Source organism: Mauremys mutica, chromosome 21 (assembly GCF_020497125.1).
Source record: "Mauremys mutica isolate MM-2020 ecotype Southern chromosome 21, ASM2049712v1, whole genome shotgun sequence".
Lineage (NCBI taxonomy): Eukaryota > Metazoa > Chordata > Testudines > Geoemydidae > Mauremys > Mauremys mutica.
In genome coordinates this window covers 3637539-3662377 of record NC_059092.1, presented here as the reverse complement: position 1 = coordinate 3662377, position 24839 = coordinate 3637539, and the positions used below count along the sequence as shown (strand labels likewise).

The 24839-nt window shown below is 45.4% G+C and overlaps 1 protein-coding gene across 6 annotated transcripts in view; it reads left to right on the top strand.

Moving 5' to 3' along the window:
- Positions 1 to 24839, top strand: part of TP73 (tumor protein p73) — an 80380-nt gene that overhangs the window by 667 nt on the left and 54874 nt on the right. For 2 of the 6 annotated variants that reach the window (XM_044996206.1, XM_044996211.1), the window contains exons 1-2: positions 5678 to 5769; positions 23886 to 23981. In XM_044996206.1, coding sequence (XP_044852141.1) covers positions 5729 to 5769; positions 23886 to 23981 — 137 coding nt within the window. In that variant the 5' untranslated portion in view covers positions 5678 to 5728. Of the gene's footprint in view, positions 1 to 1343; positions 1516 to 5449; positions 5531 to 5677; positions 5770 to 11538; positions 11629 to 16965; positions 17018 to 23885; positions 23982 to 24839 lie in introns of those variants that run through there. The other 4 variants (XM_044996208.1, XM_044996210.1, XM_044996209.1 and 1 more) reach the window with 4 other exon arrangements.

Below are 24839 nucleotides of genomic sequence, written 5' to 3'. Positions count from 1 at the left end.
CAGACACGGGAGTGCGTGGGGCAGACGGAGAGACAGACCCGGGGCGGGGGAGGCATTGTGTAGACCAGACAGACAGACGGGGTGTGTGTGGGATAGAGAGAGACACGGGTATGTGTGGGATAGAGAGAGACACGGGTATGTGTGGGATAGAGAGACAGACGGACAGAGGGGGTATGTATAGGATAGAGAGACACAGGTATATAGGGACAGAGAGATAGACAGGGACAGACAGACAGAGGGGCTATGTATGGGATATAGAGAGACACGGGTATGTGTGGGACAGACAGACAGAGGGGCTATGTATGGGATAGAGGGACAGACACAGGTATGTGGGGGCAGAGAGACACACAGGGTATCTGTGGGACAGAGGGGGTCCGTATGGGATAGAGAGACACGGGTATGGGTGGGACAGACAGACAGACAGAGGGGGTCCGTATGGGATAGAAAGAGACTCGGGTATGGGTGGGACAGACAGACAGACAGAGGGGGTACGTATGGGATAAATAGACAGGTATATAGGGACTGAGAGACAGACAGGGTATGTGTGGGACAGACAGACAGAGGGGGTATGTATGGTATAGAGGGACAGACACAGGTATGTGGGGGCAGAGAGACACACAGGGTATCTGTGGGACAGAGGGGGCCCGTTTGGGATACAGAGAGACACGGGTATGAGTGGGACAGACAGACAGACAGAGGAGGTATGTATGGGATAGGGAGACACGGGTATGTGGGGGCAGAGAGACAGACAGGGTATCTGTGGCACAGACAGAGGGGGTCCGTATGGGATATAGAGACACAGGTATGTGGGGACAGAGAGACAGACAGGTTATGTGTGGGACAGACAGACAGAGGGGATATGTATGGGATAGAGGGACAGACACGGGTATGTGGGGGCAGAGAGACAGACAGGGTATCTGTGGCACAGACAGACAGAGGGGATATGTATGGGATAGAGGGACAGACACAGGTATGTGGGGGCAGAGAGACAGACAGGGTATCTGTGGCACAGACAGACAATCGGCGAGAGCAGGCCGGGCTGGAGGCAGACAGATGCTGGGGGGTGTTCCCGGACACACAGGGACTGGACGGTCGGTGCATCTGTCTGTGCGGAGGCCTCACCTGAATTAGTATCGAGCTCCTGGCGCTGGCGAGGGTCCGGAGGGGAGGGCCCGTGTTGTGCACCGGCAGCTGCCTGGTGAGCTCCCCAGAGCCAGGTGTCTCCTGGGCATCCTCCTCGAGTCGCATCACTGCGGGACGCGGCTGGTGCAGAATAACGCCGGGAAAATGCCTCGCAGAGTCTCAGCGTTAATCTGGTCACGCAGCTATTAATCCATTTACAGGTGCCCCCTGCAGTTACCTTTATCCTGTACATGCGGGATAACGTCTGTTTGCTGCCAGCCCAGCCGTCTGCACCTTCGCAGGTTGAAACCAACTCCTCTCTGTGAATTGATGCCTGGAAATCCTTTGGCATTAGTAATTTAAACATGTGCTTACAAAATACATACAAGCAAGGTACAGAAATCTCACATTTTGGTGCTGCTCCTAAAGCTTTTAATTTGTTTCCATTAATTTTCGGTGAATTTTGCCAATTTTACTCTTAAATTTTCCCTCCCTCCGGCAATACAATAATCCCGAACCTTTTTTTCTAACTGCCTTCCTGGAATAATTAAATATCAGATTTTAAATAATTTTCTTCTCACTCTTTTTAGCTATAAGGAATAGATTATGAAATAGTTAATGTTACAATTCAGACCTGATGTTTTTTTCTTGGCACCTCACTGCTTTCTCTTTTGTTTACAGTCCGATTGGAAGCATCCACTTGTAAATACATCGTTATATACAGTCACATCCGTTTTTCAACAAATGCATCACTAAACCTTTCCGATTTTTTTTTAACCAAAAACTGTTTACAATGACTAAATAACGTACTGGGACCAAACAATACGTGCGGTCACTGTTTAAAAGAATGCAATGATTTTCTGCTTATGAATTTACAAAATAAAAATAATCATGGTTCTTATGACAGCATGTTATTTAAAAATACTTTCGATGATGACAAACCATTCCGTGAAATTTAAATAACAATAGGGGGAAATTGTTTGTGTATTTACTTTATACCACTACCATCTGACCAGACCCTGCCGAAGGTGTTTAAATCGCACGTAAAGGGGGTAGGACAACGTATTTCTGCTAGCTTTATACTATAAAAAGCCCTTTCAGCAAAACTTGTATACGCAACTGGACCTTTCAAGGGCTCCATCCTGGGGAGTTTTTCCCCAAATAAAGACTGCAGGCTAGGCCCCTTATTAATTATTATTGTTCATTATTATTGCCAAGGACCCCACTGTGCTACAATGATGGCTCTCCAGAACCATCTCTGGTGTTAAAATAAGGAATAGCATCGCCTACCTTTGCAGTAAGAATATTTTGACTCTGCAAATTGTCAGTTTAACAATGTCGGATTAAAAGCAAACGGATTCCTCCCCTAGCAGATGAATGGGGTCATTGTTCCAGAGACAAAATATGTGTAATAATTCTCTCCTGCTTTTTTAATTTGTTATTTGATATAATTTCTGTAGCAATGGGTTTTATTCTCTCTGTTTCTCCAGCCTCTGCTTATTTGCAGTGTCTGCCCTGTACGCTCCTGGGGGCATTAATTTGATACCAGAATTGGGTGCCAATACCGATATATATTTTTTCCATTTGATTTCCTGGAAATAGGTTTAGAAAATAAAAAATAAATTAAAAAAACGACTTAACGGTCACATACACATAACAGGAGAGAATACGAATGCGTATCTTGCAGGAAAACCGTGATGCTTCCTTGGAATGATCATTTCTTTCCATGTTATTGCGTTTCGGAAGGTGTAAATCCTAGTGCACGCGCCTGTTGTTCGGTCTGCGTGTGACTGATTTGCAGTATTTCTAATTGCTTTAATTATATATTATCAGTTGTTCGTGAACCTCAATTCCAGTGTTGTGTTTAAAAATCCCAGGGAGAGGTTTTTTTCTGGGAACAGATCAGAAGTATCTGAAATCTCTCTTTAAAGATCAGTCTCAAATTCCCTCTCCTGTCCTTTTAAACTATATGAGTTGGGGTCGGAGGGGTGTGTGTGTTGCGCCTGGATCCTCTTGAAAAGGACATGTTAGTGCTGGAGAGCTGGGGGTCAGAGTGGCGGTGAAGATGTAAATCGTAGCTTGAGGGAAAGTGATGATCTCAGGGATGTGCCGCCTGGAAGACAATGGTGGGGCTTCAGTTTCAGGGCACACAGGGAAGGGTTGATAGATGTGTGTGTGGATAGGCAGAGAGGATATCTGTCCTGGCATCTTTCTCTTTTACTGATCTCTCTCTATAGACCCCCCCAACACACACACACACACACGGTCTGGACCCGGCCGGGAAGCACCTAGCAGGGCTGCTGCCCTCCTTCCCTTTGCCGTGCCCAGGCGCTGCCCCAGCCCCTGCCGTGGCACAGCTCATCCCTTCCCCCCGCCCCAGACCCTTCCCGCCGGCACCGCGCGGAAAGGCGGCTACACGCCTCCAGCTGTCAGCCAGCCGCCTCCCGTGCCCCGGCTGCCGCGCGGGCAGGAAGGGGTTAAGCAGGCCCCGTGCCCGGGCCCCGGGGAGCCTGCGGGGTGGCCGGGCCCCGGCGGCGGAGGAGGAGGAGGCGGTGACACGAGCCCCAGCCCGGGGAGAGGGCGGCGAGGGGTCCCGAGCAGCCCGGCTCCTGCCCTGCCAGTGGCACCGATGCGCTCCGGGCGCACAGACCGCCGCCGCAGCCAGGTAGGGCGGCCCCCGGCCGCACGTGGTCCCGGTGCGGGGCCCAGCCCGGGCTCCCTGCCCGGCGCGGGAGGGGGGTGGCGGGGCGCTGCCCCCGGAGCCGGGGCGGTCAGAGCTGCCCCCGGCCTGGCAGCGCCAGGGCCCTGGTCCGAGCGCTCAGCCCGGCTCGCAGGGGAAGTCAGGGCTCCGCTCTCCCCCTTCGCGTCCCGTCCGCCCCCAGCTCCCGCCCCTCAGACCCAGAGCCCTCGGCATTGCCCGGCTGCGCCGGAGCCCTCCGCCCCGGGATCCTGGGCATTCCGGGGGGGGGGGCACCCAGGCTACCAGTGAAAAGCCCTGGGTGTTAACCTGGAGGGTTCTTCGGACTCCACTCTCAGGCGGTACTGTACAGCCGTGTTCAGGCTCGTCTCCGCCACGGCTGTGCCAGGCCAGCTCGGAGCGGGGTGCCCCAGGAAAATGGAACATTAATCGCACAAAGTGTCCGGGTCCGCATCTGTTTATACCCAAAGGTTTCCAAACCAGCGAGTAAGACAAATGCAGACAATCCAGACATGTGTGGAGTGATTCCTTGTTCTCCCAGGGATTGAGAGCTGATGTAGTAGCCTCTGGTCACTGATCTGAGCGTTGTGTGTTTCAGTCAAACTGTCTCTCAAACTGGAGAGGGTGAAATAAGAGATTGAACAGTAGGACGTTTGCACCAACTTCCCTAGGGTTTTTGTTTGCAAGATGATGTTTTGGAAATTGGTGACTATGAAATCAGTAACGATGCCGTTGATTTGCCCTCACCCTGGAATAACTTCATTGAAGTCAGTGGAGATATATGGCAGTGTCAAACTGGTGAAAGCAAGAGGAGAATCAGGCCCTGTTTCTAGATGTATATGCTGTGTGAGAACCCTGTCTGAGAGTGGCCTGGGATCCCTGGTTCTTTTGGCCTGGGGTCATTGTGAAGATGTCACTCTCATTGGGGTGCAGGGAGGAGGGGGGAAGCATCCATCCCTCATGGCTTCCCCCAACAGCTGGTCTCAGAATGGCAGTCTCCAAGGTCAGAGCCAAGGTGATGTTTTGAATCTGTTGCGGGATGAGGATTTACACATCAGAATCTCCTGGGGTGTAAACCTATAATTATGTTGCAAGCTTTCAAAGTGGCTGATTTCTAGCAGACACATTTTATATAAAGGATCTGTCTGAAGGGGATGGGTGGGAAAGAACATTTTGTGAAATTAGGAAAATAATGTACCTTGCCCAAAAAGATGTTCTGGTCAAAGCAGGACAGACTTATAACACTACTAGCCCAAATTCTGCTCTCATTCACTGTGGTGTAAGTTTGGAGTATCCTTATCTACCTAGGTATTTTGATGGTCATCATCACCGCAGTATCTGAGCATAAGTACTTTACCCTGCTGAAGTCAAAATAAATCCAATAGACTGAAGAAAATCAAATTAAGCAGAATTTACACCAATATAAATGACAGCAAAATTTGGCCTGGCCCGTTGACTACCATGGAGTTTCTTCTGATTTATATTGGTGTAACTCAGGGCAGAATTTAACCCACTGACTTAACTGGAGTTACACTAGATTTACCCCACTGTAACTGAGAGAAGAATGTAGTCCACAGTGTGTATTCCAGATCCAATCACTTTAATCCTGAGAGAGCGCATTAGTGACCCTGCAGGAGTGAACTGTATTCTGTTACTATGGTTGTTTTGTTACCATGGATGCCAGTGTAACCAACTAGGAACATTACACAGGTGAGGAAGCCAAGCTACAAAATTTAACAGAACTTTTAAAACAAAGGTAGACAAGTGTTCTCTGGAGAATTAGCAGAACATGAGAGCTGACAAAGGTTAGGCTAGTGTTGCCTAGGTTTCAATTTTATTTTGCAATGGAGAGTTCCACCAGCGGTTGCATCACTTAGAAACTCCACCATACCTTTTCCTAACTCTGAGATGTTACCTGATTTTATTTGCGTATCCTTGGTCTGTCAAAGGTGGGAACTTCTGCTTCTCCTCACGGGATAGGTGTATGTCTTTTCCTTATCACAAATAATGTTTATATTTCAGCTTGGCAGAATTTGATTTTTAATATAATTTTGATGGATAATATAAATGTTTATTTTTAAGCTTTTTGCATTTTTTATTGATTTAAATGTTCACAGTAGTGGAAAATTAAGGGCGTAAGCATTTTTTCAATGTTTACTGATTTAAATTTTCACAGTTGCCGGAGATTCTGGAGGGGGGGTGTCCAGATAATAAGGGATTAAACAATTATCTAATTACAATAGACATTGCAATTCAAAAACTTAAATAGTGATAAGCATTAAAACAAATTGTCAAATTCACATGTCAAAATATAAAATAAATATCCTTAAATCAAACTCTAATAAGTTCTCAAGCAGGATTTTTCTTATTTTGCGTAGCTGTAAAATTTGATTATTATAAATGGAAATATTTTGGTTTGTGTGTATGGTGAAATCAACATTTACTGTCATTCACAGATAAAAATCTAATCCTTATAAACCTATTTATATTTGGGTTTTTTTTTTAACAAACAAAAAATGATCTGAAATGGCATTATTCCAATTCAACAATATGTTTGCAGAAATTATATTAAAATAGAGTGTAGGGGGACAGGGAAGCATTTTAAGATGTATTTGATAGGAGTGTTTAGTTCTTTGTTTTTACTTTGTTGTTTCTTAAAAGATCACAGAGCAGAACAGTAAATTCAGAGTTTCGGTAGACGGATTATCCACCTTCATAGATTTTCTCTCCCTGGAAGAACAATGAGGAGTCCAGTGGCACCTTAAAGACTAACACATTTATTTGGGCATAAGCTTTTGTGGCTAAAAAACCCACTTCTTCAAATGCAAAAAACCCCACTTCCTCCAGCTTCCATCCAGGACATATCACACATCTCCCTAGAAGGATTGAATATATAATGTCCTCATTCCTCATTCAGAGGAGGGAGCACAAGAAGTGTATCTTAGCTGGCAGGATAAGTGTTGCTAGTCCATTCTCCTGCAGACTTTGTCCCCCAAAGCAGCTAGTGAATGGGACTGGTTCTAAACCAAGAACAAGGACAAACCAGAAGGAAAGACTAGGTGAAAACTCTATAAAGCCAATGGGGCAGGCCTAATATAATAGTCACTTGGCCTTATGTTCCATAGCTGACAGATAAACCTTTCCATCCAAGCAGAGGCTAATACTGTATAATACTTTCCTAATTCCTAGTGCTCAGAGCTGGACTCCTGGTTTCTGTTATCAGTCTTGATCTTGATATGCTGATATTGGGCCAGTCACCAGACTTACCTGTGTGTTAATTTACCCATGTGTAGAATGGGTATAATGAGTTCTTGAGAGTCTTAATGAATGTTTGTAAAATGCTTTGAGATCCTTAGATGAAAGGTGCTATAGAAAAGAAAATTGTTAATAACTGATGTCCCTAGGGAAAATATCTTTCTTAAATGAATATTCTGCCCCTAGGTTAGGTGGAGCCAGAATAATAACCACTCCAATGTCATTGTTATTTGCACCTGGGCATAAATTAGAAGTTTATTGCTGCTAAGAAGACTACAGTCAGTTCAGAGCATGATGCGTGCCCAGTATCCACAGAATGGATAATGACTTAGAAGTTTATCCGCCTTGTTTGAGGTGTTTTCCCCCTTTGCAATCTGAACGTATTCTCAGCATCTGAGAACAACATGTTTTGTGCCAAGTGCCATCTGGAGATTCAATTCACTTTATTACCTTTGCCAGTTGTAGGGTGATTAATTTCCCGCCTGCTGTTTCTGGCTGCAGTGGGCTCCCCTGAGAGACCCTCTCTGGGGGAACCTCTCTACATAATCAGGAAGCCTTTCTTACATTTAGAGTTACAGCCAGTGTTTCCGTCACCTGTGATGTTGGCCCAGCAGAGACTAGCCCTACCTCAAATTCCTCAAAACCAAACTCTCCTTAGGCCTGGTTTACACACGGGTTAGCATGTGACTCTTCACCAAAATAATAAAAGTGGTACAATCCCTAGTATGGATGCCATTATACCAATATGAAGGTGCCTTATGCCGGTGTGAGAACAGCAATACCAGTATAAAGACATCCACACTAGAGGATTGTAGCTCTTTAATTATACCAGTATAGTTAGAGGTAAAACTTCTTAGTGTCAAATTTAAATGTCTCAAGGGCCTAAGTTCCACTGATTTAGGACCCTAAGGGCCAGATTTTTAAAGGTATTTAGGCACCAAAAGATGCAGATAGGCACCTATTGAGATTTTCAAAAGCTCCTAGGGCCACATTTTGAAAGGCATCTTTAGGTATCTAAATATCTTTAAAGATCCAGCCAGAAGAGACTTGCTCCAGGTCAGCAGAAAGTCGGGCAGAGCTTGGAACAGAACCCAGCTCTCCTAAATCCTAGTCCAATGTCCTAACCGCAAAACTATTCTTCCTTTCCACTTAACCTCAACATCCAAAAGAGAATATCATTATCTAAACAAATTTCCATCTGGTATATAAAATACAATTATTTGAATAGTAAAGAAATGGGAGATAGCTATTGAACGTATATTGCTTTTAGCAACAATTTATGTGTAAAGTCTGATAATCAAACAATGATAAGGAACAGAGATTAAACTAATAATTATTATGCAAATAGGATAAGCACTCAGCACACTATTTAATAAGATGTGATATGCAACACCATGATTAGACACCAATTTTCTCATTCCTCCTTTCACATTCCTCATTCCCTACAGTCCACAAATGTCAACAAAACTATCTCATAATTAGAAGAGTCCCCTATATATATCAATATATTTTAAGAAAGCATGTCCCAACTTGCTTCCTGATTCTTAATTTCTGATCATGAGCAGCCTCCTCTTGACTAATTATTGGCAGTAATGAGAGAAGAGACATCAATTTGTGAAAGTTTCCCTCGGCTTTTGTAGTGAGACTGCAAATTAAAAATGAAATATATTGGTAAACAAAAATTGGATAAAAAGGGAAATTCATAAGATTCTGAAAAAAATGCAAAGTGGATTTGAGTTTAAATAAAGTGAGGGAAGACTGGCTACTCTATGTTAAAATCAGTGTTAAAGGTGTAAGACATGCTTAATTTCAGTTTAACAGTTAATTAAATTGCATCCTTGTTTTATAGCAGTTTAATTTAATTTAATGCTGTTTGTAACATCCCTGGGGTCAACACCAGGGATGAATTTGATCCACTGTCTTTCAAAGAAATATTTAATGGATTATAGAGGTTGAAACTGTACCTGCCTTATTGGCCTGATCCTATGTCCACTGACTTCAAATAGTGCAAGATATTGTCCTGTGTATCTTTCTTTCTGGGTCACTCAAGATCTCAGTTAGATTTGTTATTCTGAATTAGAGAGGTGATATGCGAAGGCTTTTTCAGAACCTGACTGTTGCATAAAAACAAATTCCCATTGCCTTCTTTCTTTCTTTGCCCCAGTGTGGTTAAAAGTACCATTCATTCTGAGTCTCTTAGGAGGAAGCATTTATATTGCAGTGAAGTTACAACAGCTTCTAGCCTGGCTGTCGATCACAATCTAGAGCCAATATCTAGAGCCCACTGCCCTACCTCCTGCTGAAGAGCAGCTAATCAGAGGGAGTTCCCCCCAGGCAGGGCTGATATTAGCTGGAGGTTCTCCTATCACTAGAGTGGCCCCTGCCCTGGCTGCACTGGTGCGACCTCCAGCTCCCTGCCCTGCCCTCTCTGCACCTCCGGCATCCAGGGTGGACTTCTCCTCCCCTCCCCTGCCAGGCCCAGCACAGCCGCATTCCCTCCAGCATCTTTTCCAGCTCACCCCTCATGCAGCCCAAGCATACTTCCTGGCCACCCCTTTGCACCCCCCTCCCCGTCACCTAGACTCTTCCTTCTACGCCTCCATGCCACCCCCTGCCTGAAACAGTCTCTCTCTCTCTCTCTCTCTCTCTCTCTCTCGCTTCCCACGTGTCATGTGACTACCTGCTCTTCCTTCACATCCCTCCCCAGAGCTCACTCCACCCAGCAGAGACCTACTGTGAGGTCCTTGCACAGCCCCCGGTGTGCTTGTGGGTCTGAACTGCTCCCACTGGGTCTGGACTGTGGAGTATCAGCTCCTTGGGGCAGGGACAACAGCTTCCACAGTGCAGAACTGCACTGTTCGTGCAAACCTCTCAGAGTCTGAAACTGAAATCACATTGCTTCCGTAGCCCAAGCTGTACAGCCAGCCACTGAGAGAGAGCAGAGTATTAAGCTGCTGCCTGTCATGTGTGGCCAGCACAGGGGGTATTAAAGAGATTCCTCTGCCGACAGCACCAAATGAGCACTCTGAAAATAACGCATATCACAGTAGTGCCGAGGGCTGCCCGCAATCTTAGAGCAGGGCCGCATTGTGCTAAGCACTGTACAAACATCTATCCAAAGAGACAGTCCTTGCCCGGAGGAGCTTGCAATCTACACAGAAAGCACAATATAAATAAATTTCACACTAGGTTAAGAATATATGCAAATATATTCCATCAAAAGGCATTGCTCTCATAACCTATTGCAGCCGAGTGGGGCCTTTGAAAATAAAGCATGTTTTTCACCTCTGACAATAAACGCAAGGATTTTATGTTCATCTCAGGCAATATGAACATGTCAATGCTAATGCGTTCAGACCCTTGTAAATATCAACCTATAATGAATAAATCAGATCATCTACTTTGCACCTGAATGTAAAGAAAGAATTGAAGATATACCTATCTCCTAGAACTGGAAGGGACCTTGAAAGGTCATTGAATCCAGTCCCCTGCCTTCACTAGTAGGACCAAGTACTGATTTTTGCCCCAGATCCCTAAGTGGCCCCCTCAAGGATTGAATTCACAACCCCGAGTTTAGTAGGCCAATGCTCAAACAACTGAGCTATCCCTCCCCCTGTATATGTATATGTGGGAATAAAAGATCTGACTGTTCTAACAACAGACAGAAGTCTGTCCCATTAAGTATGCTTTGGGGATACCTAGGTACAGACTTTTGGTTATTGGTAGACACTGAGTGGGGATAAACAAACAAGTTCAAATGATGTTTTTTAAATAATGAATACACTTCAGCTTCCTTTTTCAAGTGTTTGAATGGGGTTAAGCACGTAAACATCAGCAAAACTGATAACTCAGGGACAAGAGACAGTAAGAAGTTATTCAACAATTTTGTAATGCAAAGATAATTAGTGTCTTAGCTGGAGGTTCTGCAGGGCTTTCCAGATGGACATTGCCTATTGTTTTCAATCAGAAATGGAGTGGTCTTTACTGCTCTAGGCACAGCTTGACAGGTCAGTTTTTCCCACCCACATTCAGATGTCACCAGAGTCCACGTGCCTGTGATAAATTATACTATTCAACAACTGTCTGAAGAGAGAGAGAAAACTCCTCGGCTTCTGAGTGTGAGCTTATCACCTTGTGATAACAGCCTCATTCTCACAGTATTTGATTAAACACTAATAAAACAGAGACTCTCCTTTCATGGGTATATTTACCATGAGGGCAGTGCACTCTGCTGCTCAATGGTACTGAATGGCTGGGCATTTCTGGAGCCCTAGGTGAGCCAACCTTGCTTGGCTTAAGTGACCATCTTAATTCCCAGGCACAGTCGGCTGAGCGTTCCCCACCCCCTTGTAACTCCCTTGTGTTCCAGGAAGGAGAGCGCAAGCCCTTGCCACACTTTTCACATAGCTTTCAACAGCTCCAATGTCATCGCCTAGGCGACCAGGACGCTACTTGCTTGTAGTGCAGCAAATAACGTAGATTCACAATACCAGGCCGCCCCTGTCTGCTGGAGACCTCGGGGGGAACTCAAAACTCTCAGGGCTACAGAGCAGGTAGGGGGCCTTTTGTGTGTGTGTGTGTGTGTGATTTATTTAGCACTGTCTCTCTCTGGATTTCTCAGTATGGCATCTGGAGGATGATTTGTGGCTGCTTTGCTCCCTAGAGTAGTTATATGACATTAAACATCTTGGATACTTTGATCCAATGCGTCTTTGATCCTAAGTTAAGGCTCTGATGGAGAAAAATAACAATAAAGACTCAGATAAAAATCCTGTGCTGTGGGTAGATAGATGCCTGGTGCCGTGTCACCTACATGGTGACAGAGGGAAGTTGTGTCATGCCTGAGCTACAATAGTAGACTTCAGTGGAGTCACATTTATGCTCAGAGGTGGATTTTAGCTGCCAGACCTAAGGAAGGAGAGTTACTTTAATTTAGTTTTCTCTTCCATCACAAAACTCCTGGAGATTCCTTCTCTTTCTGCTTCTCTATGTACCAGTCCATCTTCCCATTTCACCTATCTAATCTCGTTTGTGGATTCAACTGTGGTGGCTGTTTTCTGAATAATTTGGGCTACTTTAATTTCTTCTGTTCTCCCATCACAAGAGGAATAATTCCTCCTCTGTAGGAGGCATCATGGGTTAGCCAGTGCTCAGTGCCTGAAAGAGGAACATCATCTACTCCCTTATGATACTGCATGGCTGGCCTGTTTGACAATTGTTATAAACTGGACACAGCACAGGATCCATAAAGTACAGTATGTATCGTGTCTGTCTTAGGAGGTGGCCGTGCATGAGTAAAACCTGAGAACAGCATGCCAAGGAACAGCATTACCTCGGGCTGAGGAGACATCTAGAAAAAACATGAAAAAGGCCCTACGGTTTATGGTAGTGAGGCACACTGACAGGCAAATTGCTTCTGTCCTCCTGGGCACTAACAGAGAATTTGAAACCCAAGTGTGCTTTGGCGAAGCTTAGTATCTCTTGTCAATTCATACAAGCTCCATGTTCCAGATATGAATTGAATAGCATATGATTAATTATAATAGTCATGAATTATCACCTGAGGATCTCAAAGCACTTTGCCAATGTTAATTCATTCTCTCAACCACCCCTGGTTCAGGTGAGCATCATTGTTCCCATTTACAGATGGAGAGAGGGAGGTACAAAGAGATTCACATGACATCAAGGCCACACGGCGGGTCAGTGGGAGAGCTGGAAATAGAACCCAGGCGTCCGGACCCCAATCCTCTGTTCTAACCACTAGACAGACAGCATTCCATTTTCAGAAACATGGCTGCCCAATGATCTCTTACTAGTTGCCCCAGTGGTGCTGATATACCTAAGGCATACTGCCTGTTTGTGCATGGGCCTTTTCCCCTCAGGGCATGCCTGAAGGCTGTTGGGCAATGGGAATTGAATGTACCCCCCTGTGGCTTCCACATTGCACTGTCATTTACACCCGTGCACAACGTGTGTAGAATGTCACCGGATCAGAATGGTAGCATTTCGTATTCATTGTGCACTCACCTGGCACTGTTACAAACGACAGAGCAGGGTGGTGGAGAGCCAAGCCTCTGTGAGGTCTCAGCAGCATGCTGTTTTAGAATGCTGATAGCAGTGGAGTTTTCTCATTACACATAAAAAGCAAGTCTGTGTGGAACAAGGATATATGTGGTGGTAAAATGGAAGGTTCCCTTTGCACAGAAGGATAATGGAGGAGTTAGAACACTACGTCAAATATCTCTGAGGCCTGGTCTACACTGGGGGGGGAGAGGTCGATCTAAGGTACGCAACTTCAGCTACATGAATAGCGTAGCTGAAGTCGAAGTACCTTAGCTCGAATTACTTACCTGTCCTCACGGCGCGGGATCGACGTCCGCGGCTCCCCCGTCGACTCCGCTACCGCCACTCGCTCCGGTGGAGTTCCGGAGTCGACGGGAGCGCGTTCGGGGTCCGATATATCGCATCTAGATGAGACGCGATATATCGAACTCCGAGAAATCGATTGCTACCCACCGATCCGGTGGGTAGTGAAGACGTACCCTGAGAGACACCTACTATGGCCTGGCCCTTGGGTAGCGTTTTAGTATGAACAGATGCCAGAATAACTCCATTGCTTTGGTATTAGATCTGAACCAGACTTAGATCCAAAATCATACCAACAGGAGAGAACATTATCCTTTATGTACTGTACATTGTTAAACAAAGGAATTGAACATTTTTAACAATAGCAACTACAAAAAGATGCTCAGCGATTATGCCGTGGGGTACAACACACAGGTTCTGCTAACAATAAGGTGCTGAAAATTAAGACTGCCTCTCCATCATGCTGGCAGAGGGAAGTGTGCACCAAGTATCAGCCCTAGTTCAGAATTGCATAGTTTCATAGGTTGAAGTCATCCTCTAAGTAAAATCTGTTTTTAAATTTGAATTAATCATGGCTGAGGCTTTGCAGTTTCTGCTATTGTATTTTCCTGAGGTACCACTTCTTTCTCCTCCAAAGACATCAGTGACTCCTGTGGCATGTTGTTGATTCACATTCTTCGGGCTACACTGGCACATGAGAGGTCATTTCTGTGGAAAATATTAATCAGATTTACTTGGAATGTACAATACAACCAAAGTTATACCAGAGGGGGTTCTTCAAGGAGACTGTTTCTAAACATGGCTAAAGGACTTCTTTAGAAACCATTTGTGCACGCAATTCACATGGGTGATAAATCCACAGAACAAATCAAGCCAATTTGGAACAACCAAAGTCTTTCCACAAACTTTAAAGTCCAAAAGTCCAGTGCCTCCGCCTGAGAAGGGCAGCCCTGGGTATTTACCAGTCAGGGGACCATGTTGAAGTGAGAAACCCTAAAGCAAGATTTGCTTTTGCCCCATCTATTTCTAATCTTCTCAACTCTGGGAATTTCCTATAAGGCATTGACTAACGTCAGAGGAAAGCAGCAGCAGCTGCAGGGGTGGGGTTAGTTTGAGAAGGGGAGTTCTGGTGTGGAAGCCTCCATTTTGAATGAAAACACAAGCACAAATGCGCCAGTAACCTTGGGTTAAAGCAGCCAAAGAACCCAAAAATGCAGGTTAAATTCTGTGCCCTTTTAAATGCCTGAGACAAATTTGCCATGTGCCCTGCTCTGCAGAACATCTCCCATCCCCCACAGTGTGCAGAGGGGACTCTGCAGCCAGCAATGTCCGTTCATCAGCCACAGTTAGCTGGTAGACAGTTAAGGACGTTCAAATCAGTTGCATGTCTAGTAAAACTCATCACTTTCCCTGCAATTTGCATGGTGCACAGACAAGCAGAAGGCAGAGGATCCCCTGCTGCAGCATTCCCCAGGTAAAGATATGTTCGTTATTGGGCTTTCAAAGGCACAGTTTGGCTCTGGGTCTAAATTCCCCCTAAATTCAGGGGTCTTCAATTTGGGGTTTTTTGCCAGAGGGCTCTCCCTTGCAGAAAGCTTCCCAGTACTGGCCATCCAAACGCCAGCCCTACCTAAAGACTTTATCCTTAGCTGACAAAGTGACTTCAGTGCTGCTAACAGGTGCTGGGCTGTTGGCTTTGGTGATTTGGTCTATGGTGTTTAGTCATAGATCATGCACAGCAGGGGGCAGAGGTAATGTGGGGGTTCTTCTGCCGAGAAACCTGAGTCCTAATCAAGAGGGACCATGTTAAAGAACAAGAGAGGAGTTTAATCTCCGTGGCTTATTTGGTGTCTTTTGAGATTGTCAGCAAAGGGCCAGTTGCATGGTAGTTTCCTGACGTGGACATTAACTGGACAGGGATGGACAAGGTAGCCCACCAGCCAGCCATCAGATGGTAACAATGTTTGGCCATTACTGCCCAGTGGACTCAACCCAGTGAATTAGGCATGAAAATCTCTACAACCCATAATCAGTCCTCTGGCTTCATCTGGCACCGAAAACTCCAGAGAGGATCAACCAGTGAATCTAGAGACCCGGTTTCAGTGAAATCCTACATAAAACATGTAAATAGCGAGATGCCTATTGTCAATGAACACTAACCCCCCCACCACCACCACTATATTACTACCCAGCCTCAGACTTAGCTGTGTTAACAGAGCCACTGATATCTGCTCCCTTCCCTATCATTGAGTATTAAGTGCATTATCATATTGCAGCAGTGTTTATACAGTGTCAGGAGAAAAAACACATCAACTTCATTATGTAATCCCAGGTATCGTGTGAACTAATGACTAGGACACGGGACTGGGAGTCAGGATAATTGTGTTCTGTTCCTTGCTCTGACAATGACTGTGTGTGTAACCTTGGTTTAGTCACTTCTTGCCTCAGAGCTTCATCTGGGAAATGGGGATACTACTCCTTATTCCCCACCTCACGGTGCTGTAACCAGAGCGCTCCAGAACGAAGGGAGGAAAATGACCTGTTAGATTATCTAGCCCACTCCTCTCTAGCAATACAGGATTATTCTCTAGGGCTCTTCCCAGTTCACTTTTAATTAACTTAAGTGATAGAGCATCCACAATTTGCATTGGGACACTTTCCTCTTCCAATGGATCTCACTGCAAGGCCATGTTTATATCTTGCTGTTACAGACATTCCCCCAAGCCTAAATAATTTTGACATTAATTAGAAATAACGATGTAAAATTATATCTCATTTTACAGCAGCGTTTCTCATACTGAGGAGTCCCCACCCAAAAGGGAGTCACAACCCTATTGTAGGGGGGGATCATGGTATTGCCACCCTTACTTCTGCGCTGCTTTTAGAGCTGGGAGGCCGGAGAGCAGCGAACGGACACCCAGCTCTGAAGGCAGCGCTGCCGCCAGCAGCAGTGCAGAAGTAAGGGTGGCATGGTATGGGGAGTGGGGTCATCACTTTTTTTGGGGGGATCATCACATATTTTCAAAGGGGTCCCAACAAAAAAAGTTTGAGACCCCCTGTTTTAGAGGCTGCTGTACTGCCATTAATATTGCTGAAGACTTCTGGAGTTACGAACAGTTTGACAGCACTTTGCAGTTCTCTGCCTTTCATTCCAGGCTGTCAAAGTAGTATTATTACTACTCAGCCACACTCTCTCCTGGTTTCTACCACTTCCTTTACAGCAAATGAACTGGCAAATGCACCGACTAGTGTAGTAACAATATTAGTAGCCCACGCCTCTATTTGTACCATAGAGTTTATACCACAGAGTTTTAGTGGGAGCTCTGAGCTGTAAAGAGACACTAGCCTGGCTTTGCAAACACAGATCCGGCTTCTGAACTCCAAAAACGCCCTTAAAATATTCAGATTTTTTTTTCATCTGAAAATGACTCGAACCACGTGGTTAGAAACCGTGTCACCCATCATGACCACATTGTAGTGGGTGCTGCTGCTGTGCTCTCTCTGCTGAAAGAGAACGTGCAGCTCATTCCTGAGATTGCTCATTCCTGGGACGGAGAAAGGCAGCATGGAGCCAGGGTAAGGTTGCTAACAAAAGCCTCACTGCAGCTCAGAATGGTTCTAAGCTTTCTCTTAAAGCTGCAGCCCATGTTCCTTTCTTGCACAAAGTTTCTTTCTCTTATGAAAATGGAGCTGGGGGATATGGGACTTCAACAAATAGAATCCTACTGTGGCTAAATTCGTAGCAAAAGACTCCACTGTTGCTTTGGAAAAGCCCTCCGGATAATAATTTATGGACATTGTATCCCACAGACAAGACACAAAGGTAATAGAACCCCGGGGTCTAGAATCAGCTGAAAGAGAATACTCGGGCTGCTTTCATTTTTAATTTACAATGTGATACTTTCAGTCATTTTTTTAATCCTTTAAATTTCAAGTTGACTCAGGGCACCACAGAGAGAAAGGGGATGACCAGAGGAATCCCTGAGCCAGGAGGGGTACTTCTGTACTAAGAACAATAGCTCGCTTGGTTAGAAAGCTGCTGCTTCCAGATTCTGCAGTTTGAGATCGAAAAGCAGGAAGTTTTTAGGTTCTTAGCCCTAGATGACAATACGAAGGTGCTATGAGGTGGTAATACTGGCCTTCTGCCTGAAAGAGGTTACCCAAAGTTCCTGGGATGGGGATATGTCACTAACTGGATACAAATGGGGTCCAGTGTCCGTGGAGGGGAAAGGCAAGGAAGTGAAACTGAGTGATTCTGCAGCATGGCTCCATGCAGTGTAAGGCAGCAGAGAGTCCAAGATGGCTGCAGCCTGGTGGCTCCAGGAAATGCTGGCGTCTTTCTGATGGATTTAAGGGAAATTAATCCGTGGGGCACAGTGATCAGTCCTGTGCTCCCTGAACATTTATATCTGGATTTGGAAACGGCCATGAAAATATAGATTTACAGGGTGTGACGTTGGATCACTACCCCCTGCTCACAGCATGAGAGAGACTTATCTCTGCCCACCGCGGGAAATCCTTCCAACTCCGCCAGCCGCTGGCGGCACGAGTGCTCTGCTCCAGGCTCTGCGAGCCCCGCTCATTCCCACTGCAGGGTAGCAATTCGCACACACCACCTTGTTACACTCGAGTGCCCAGTCCTTTGTTTTCTGGACACCGGCAAGGCACTAGGGCGACCAGACAGCAAGTGTGAAAAATCGGGACAGGGGGTGGGGGGTAATAGGAGCCTATATAAGAAAAAGACCCAAAAATCGGGACTATCCCTATAAAATCGGGACATCTGGTCACCCTACAAGGCTCACAGATTCATCACCTCCTTGGAAGCAGTGCACTCCTGCCTCCCCTCAGTTTAGTGCTCTCTTCAGCACAAGGCACTGGGTTGTGTCCACAGTAAAACCAGACAGAAGTTTATTTAGCACAGCTTAAGATAAAGATCCAAAATGGATGCAAGTAAAAGGACTGGAACCACCAGGTTACAGTGTTACATAAAATATAAAATGCAGTCGAGAGCCTGTACTTATTAACCAATTCCCGTCCATTCTAATAAAGTATTTCTCACCCAATGGACAATCCTTACAGCACTGGTCCAGTCCAGAGAGGTGGGATCCACTCTTTATGGGATGCTCACGCTGGCAGAGCATCACCTCCATGACGAATAACGTCTTGTGCCCTTTCTTCTTCTTTCTTTTTCTTCTTCTATGCAGCCCCAGACTTTTTGTCTCTTTTCATAATCAGGGCCTTTCATTAACTTCAGCTCAGCCCTGAGGGCCCCTAGTCAGTGTCTTTTCTTGGGTTTTCTTTGTCTTCGTCAATGCTCGGGCCTGCATCTGGTAAACTCAGGGCTGGGCTGAGTTGAAAGATATTGATTGTTCTCACTCATTGAGTCAGCTGAGACCCACCTTGCCTTCGGTGACAGGCGTCATCTCCAACAATTTTGGAACATAATATTCTACACAGCTCTTAATATATTACCCATACAAACCTCTCACAGTAACCATGACGATTAGCTATTCTTAGCTTTTGCCAGAGAGCACACACCACTCTCACTTTGGTGAAGTCTCGAGGACCTGGTCAGACATTGGTGTAATAAGCCTGCCTGGACATGTCTGGGCAGGTTTAGGCATGCCTACCTCACATAGCGGCTCGTGGTGACTTGCAGCAAATCCAAGCCTGCTGTCAAAGGCTACCGTTGGAATCATGCCAGGCCCCACCAGAGCTGAGTCTTTCTACTCCCCACCCTGGCTGACAATCAGGATTGCCAGAGTTCTGGCAGCTGATGCCCAACATGTAGTCGAAAGTGATCCAATGTTGAAACTAATAAGGAAGATCTCTTTGGTGGATTGCCTACTTTCTAATAGCATCCCATTGTCTGAAACCGTTGAGATTTGCCTCTATGCTCACAGATCTCTAGTTTGCAAAGCAGGGCCTAATTTTTCACTGTAAGGTCTGTGAGAGCACATGGGAAAATCTAACTGTATGTGCACAATGAGAACTGCACACTCTGATACTTGTGCGGGTGTGTATTTATTTTGCATTCACAAATGTGCATTTTTATGTGCACATTTTCTAGTCACTGCATGTGTGCACAGAATCTCCAGGTGAAGATTGAGCCCCCTGTTTGAAAATTTGGTACAAATTATCTAAGTGTTTAATCAAAAGCAGTATAGATGTTTTTAATCTGCAGGCATTTTGGTGGGTGCTGGGTATTATGGACATGGGGAGTGAGGGAGTTACTTCAGACTGATCACCATATTTTGTTAAACTACAAAGAAAACCACAGTGTAAAATAAATCCTTACACTTGATTTCAGCTCCATTTTTTGGCCATACAATGAGACTGTTAGTGGTGTTAGGATAGTTTTTTCTCCACCCAGTAAACCCTGCTGTGTTTTGTCTGTTTTACCTCTGGGCATGTCTACATGGTGCTTTAATCCACACCAGAGGGATGTAAATTTTTGTCCGCACTAGCATGTCTCACACTAACTGGTCCACGTGGACCCTACGTGATTACGTTAAAAGCACTAGGGACTTTTAGTGCATGCCAGTAGACTACACATGGGCCTGTTAGTGTGTGACATGCTAGTGCAGACTAAAATTTACACTGGTGAGGACTAAAGCACCGTATCGACACGTCCTCTTTCTCTTCCTGAGCCGTTACCTTATGCTTCCTTTCAGCCCTATAAACTCATTGTCTTTCCTATGCAGAAGGCTTTCGAATCCTCTGCTTTGGTGGAGAACTCTAGGGGCGTATTGAGTCCATCACTTCCATGAGGGCAGCTGAAGGAAAATACCAGTGTGCCTCCTGGTTTCATTATGTTCCCTTTTAAGATTGCTGACATTGCAACGTCACCTAGGAGTCTCCTACTTGGCACTAGTTTCCATGTAAGCCCCTAGGCTTTACACAAACTGACTCTGGGTCATGGTCCTTTCCTAAGCGGACACTAGTCCCACGGTAAGAACGTGACTTCGATGATCCTTGCAGAGGATAGCGTGAGGCCGCTGGCAGTCTCCTTCTGCTTGCTGGAAGCGCTGGAAAACACAGGGTTGATAAATACACCTGCCCCACACATCCCACAAATGGGCTGCTTAGAAGATGAGGTCCGTTAACAACAACCTGCGAGAAAATGTTCTCTGGAGAAGTGAGCAAGGCGCTCAGCCTGAGGATGGTTTTTGTTGTTATGGCACTGGGCTGGGATTCAAATGACAAGTCCTGGATCTGCCACAAACTTCCTGCGTGTGGCCCTGGGCAGGTCATGTGATCTCTCTGTGCATCAGCTCCCCATCTGTGAAGTAGAGATAAGAATACTCACACGGAGGTTATAACATGATACATTTATTCATATTTGTGAGGTTCATAGGTGTTGGGTGGGAGAGGCATAGAAATACCTTGACAAATAAAACTCCAGACATCTGCGTTCTGGCTTTACCGCTCACTTATATTGTGAGTGTAGCAGAGTTATTTTTTTCCCTCTGTGCCTCAGTTTTCCCATCTGTATATTGGGTATAATAAACTTTACCTTCTTGACAGGCGAGTTATGAGGCTAAATTAATACTGGCAGAACACTTTGTAATCCCGAGTGAGTGGTGCTATAGAAGGATTAATATTAATGGAGAAAAGCTTTATAAAAGTGCTTCCTAAGAATGTTTTTATTATAGCTTATTGCTGTTGAACAGTGTCTAATTAAGAACAATACGTTCTGCTCCTGCTAGTTAAGGTTAATAACAATCTGATACAAGTTTGGAGATGTTCCTTTGAATGAGCACCTTAGTATTAGAATTGCAAGAGCATTTGGAGATCAAATTGCTTTTGATAATATTTTTGGCTTAACACGTGTAAACTTTTTTAGAGGGCTGCATGAGGACAGGGCTGGCTTTCAAAGTGATATTAATATTCTCATGTTACATTTGCTATGACTCACAGGTAGTAACTCCCATAGTCATATATACAAAATATTGTCTAATCTAAGGAGAGCTTTGTAAACTCTGGACTCCTGTGGTTACCCCCAAACCCAGACATGTGACGGTGGGGTCAAAGCCTGTGTTCAAACCAGGGAGCCCAGATTCAAAGAGCTGTGATGTGAGATTGTGTCTGATTCCATTGTGTTTTATTGCACTTGCTGATCAGTGCAAACATTCTTAATTAATATTTGTTTGAATTTTAAAGGGAAATTTGAAGGCAATGACATTTGTGACTCAGACTGGGTAAATAATAATAATGAGAAAAATGCAACAAATATTCAGTGAATATGTTTGCAAGTGATATTCCCAGCTGTAAGTGGTCTTTAATGGAAACGAGTAGTCAGACGGTTAGGGCTGAGGTGAATACTAGGAATAATTGTCTACAGTGCACACCATTGGCTAACGAGGGCTGCCTGGAGCAACAGTTGACACTTTAATAAAGTTTATTGTAACCTTCTCAAATGGGAGTCACGGAGCCAGTATTTATTAGAGATAGGTTGGATCCAAGCACATCAGTCCCTTCCAAGTTTTCGGTATATTTAGAAGCATACTGAACGGTGATGACATCTCCGGAAATACAGCCCAGCTGGGAAAGCCCCAGCAGCCAGAGGGCTGCCGAAGGAACATTTCCACTGCTTCACTGCTTGCTCGCTCTCTCTTTAAAACCGGAAGTTGATTTTGTGCTCATGAAAGGAGACAAGCTGACAACCCGGGAGACTGGCGATCTCTTTCTCTAGAGATCAGGTATGGCATGGGCGGAGGTAGAGCAACCTCCCCATCATATCCTCACCACAGAGCCTCAACCCCGCTCTGGGCCACCCAGGGGTAAGGCAGTCAGGGTCTGACCCAGAGCCCATTCAAATCAGTGGGAGTTTTTCCATTGATTTCAGTTGACTTTGGATCAAGCCCTCAGTCTTCCTGGCTCATTCAGTCCTTGGCTTCTCTGTTGAGATTGTCAGTGAGGGAGCCAATTAGTGTCAATGATGATGACTTCACTGGGAACTCTACTATGGCCTCGGTTTATTTCCTACTGTAGGCCGCTGAAGGGCTAGCTGATGGTAACTAATTATATTAATTTCAAGTTGCAGCATAGGGCCCCCATGCATGGAATCTCTCATATAAACACTTTGGAGAGTCCCTGTCTGTAAATTATTGGCTGGGTTTTGTTATCATTTTCCATCCAGCAAAACACATTTGATTCATCAGTTAAGCTGAGCTTTTCAGAGTTGTTTGTTTGTTTCTTAAAGTGACAGTAAAATTGGTTTATATGGAATCATTGACACAGCTCATCCTTTCCTTTCGATTGCTGGTAATGGTCAATTCTGTTCTTCTCTGGTTCTTATGCTGTGCCTATCACTGGTATCTGTGGGCTTTGGTATTCTACTGAGAGAAAGCAAGGCATTGCTGATTGCAACTCATTGTCCTAGTAGAGTGGAGTCTTTGCTCTCCATACTTCACTATTCAGCAGGAAGGTGGATGCAATCTCCTCTTTCCTGTGCAAACTGCCTCTGGATTATAGCAAGGCAGCCCTCAGATGGGTAAAGTTTGGGTACCCCCATTGCAAGCAATTCATTATCTCCGGCCAGTGCTGTAGCCAAGTCCTGCTGCCTTGTACTCAAGTGCTAAATCATAACAAAGCAGCGTTCCTGTGACAGAGCTGCCTCAGGTCGGTACTACTGTGGAGTGCGTAGTGAAACCTTCCATTCAGAAACCTCCTGGGAGTCTCACATGATCTTGCTGAATAAGGACCCAAAGGCTGGATGAAGTGACAGATTGCTTCTCCCTCCTCCCGCCTTCTCTGGTGACCCATACTGAACAGGCCTGGGCTTGCAGGGCTTGGCGGTGCCAAACAAATGGGAAAGGCATCTACTAATTCTTTCTTTCACACGCTGACGACCTCTAGAGGCCTGAGCTCTGCCAGATTTGGGACTAGATTACAATGCTGGCAGGAGAGGAAGTGGCAACACTTCAATGTAATGAGTCCTATGGAGCTCTGGTTCCAAGTGCAATGTCACCGGGGAGCTACGTGCGAGCTCCCTGGGCGCGGGAGAGTGCTGTACTCCACCAGGGGCTGTGGCCGAGCAAAACTGGGAGCCAGTGAGAAAACCGAGGGGGAGGGATTTTCAGCAATGGGTTATATCCAGGAAGATCCTCCATTTCCCCCCCGAAAATTAGTGCCCACTGTTATCCACATGCTGTGATGCAATGGCTCAATATGGGACTTTCAATCTACTTTATCTTAAACTGAGTTTACTGTATCTTGATTTTATTATACGTGAGATTCACTTTGCAGGCCCTGGAAATAAAGAAATGGAAAAGACCCATTTGAGCGTCTGTTCCACCCCCCTGCATGCTCAGAGCACACCCCTGTATATGCACTTTGTAAAGCACGTGGAGAACCTGTGTCTGAAAGGTGCTGTGTAAGTACAGGCTATGATTATATGCATTGTGGCAACACTAACGAGGCTGTTTTTCTTTGGGCCCAGAGTGATTTATCCTCTGTCAGACTCCCCCTCTGTGAAGATGTCCCAGTCGTCTCCAGCTGATGAAGGAACGACGTTTGAACATCTCTGGAGCACACTGTAAGTGCTACTTGACCGTTGTGCGAAAACTCATTCTGGGAAATAACTGGTCCATCATTGTTTAATGCTTAGTGACTCATATTGTTGAGGAGGACTTAAAAGGGAAACATTTCTCTAGGTACCTCCACCCAGTCTCTTAAGCTGCAAGCCCAGTTTTGCATGCCCATGTTTTCATGCATGAATTTTTCATGTTCAGATTTTTGCTTGCAAAATAGCTCAGATTTGTCTGCTCAGACTACCTTTTACCAGCCCAATCTCCTTGCGTCAGTGGAGGTCCTGATGTAAGACAACTCAGTGAGAGCAGAGATCGTGGAATGATCTTGAACGAGAAACCACCCATCACCTCACAGGTTCTGGTCCATAACTTGCACATGCAAAAACCTGGGCACCCAAAATTTGGCCTCCTGTTTTAGTGGCTGCTTTTGAACCTACCCCCACAGTGCTAATGCTCTATATCTGCACCACAAATGCAAGGATGCGTTTCAAAATGCTGCAAAAAAACTACAGCAAAGCTCGAATTTGGTCTCCCTTTGCTGATTGAAGGTCAACACCCAGGCATTTCCTCTTGCTGTAGCAAACGTTACTGTTTGGAGGGGACTATTTGGAAGTGCTCATTGAAAGTCAAAAGAAATTAGGAAGATGTGACAGCCAAAGGGACTTAAGTTCTGCTGAGATGGAAGCAGCCAAGCTTGTGCCCAGCTTTGTTCTCCTGCCTGCCTCAATTCGTCGAGTCTTACCAGCCTGTTTCAGCGCTTTGTAGGTTTCACACACACTCCACTGACCCAGGTACTGGACTGCAGAGAATTAAAGCAAGGCTGGTTCATACAGTGGTGCCACGGGAAGCTGGCATAGGCTAGT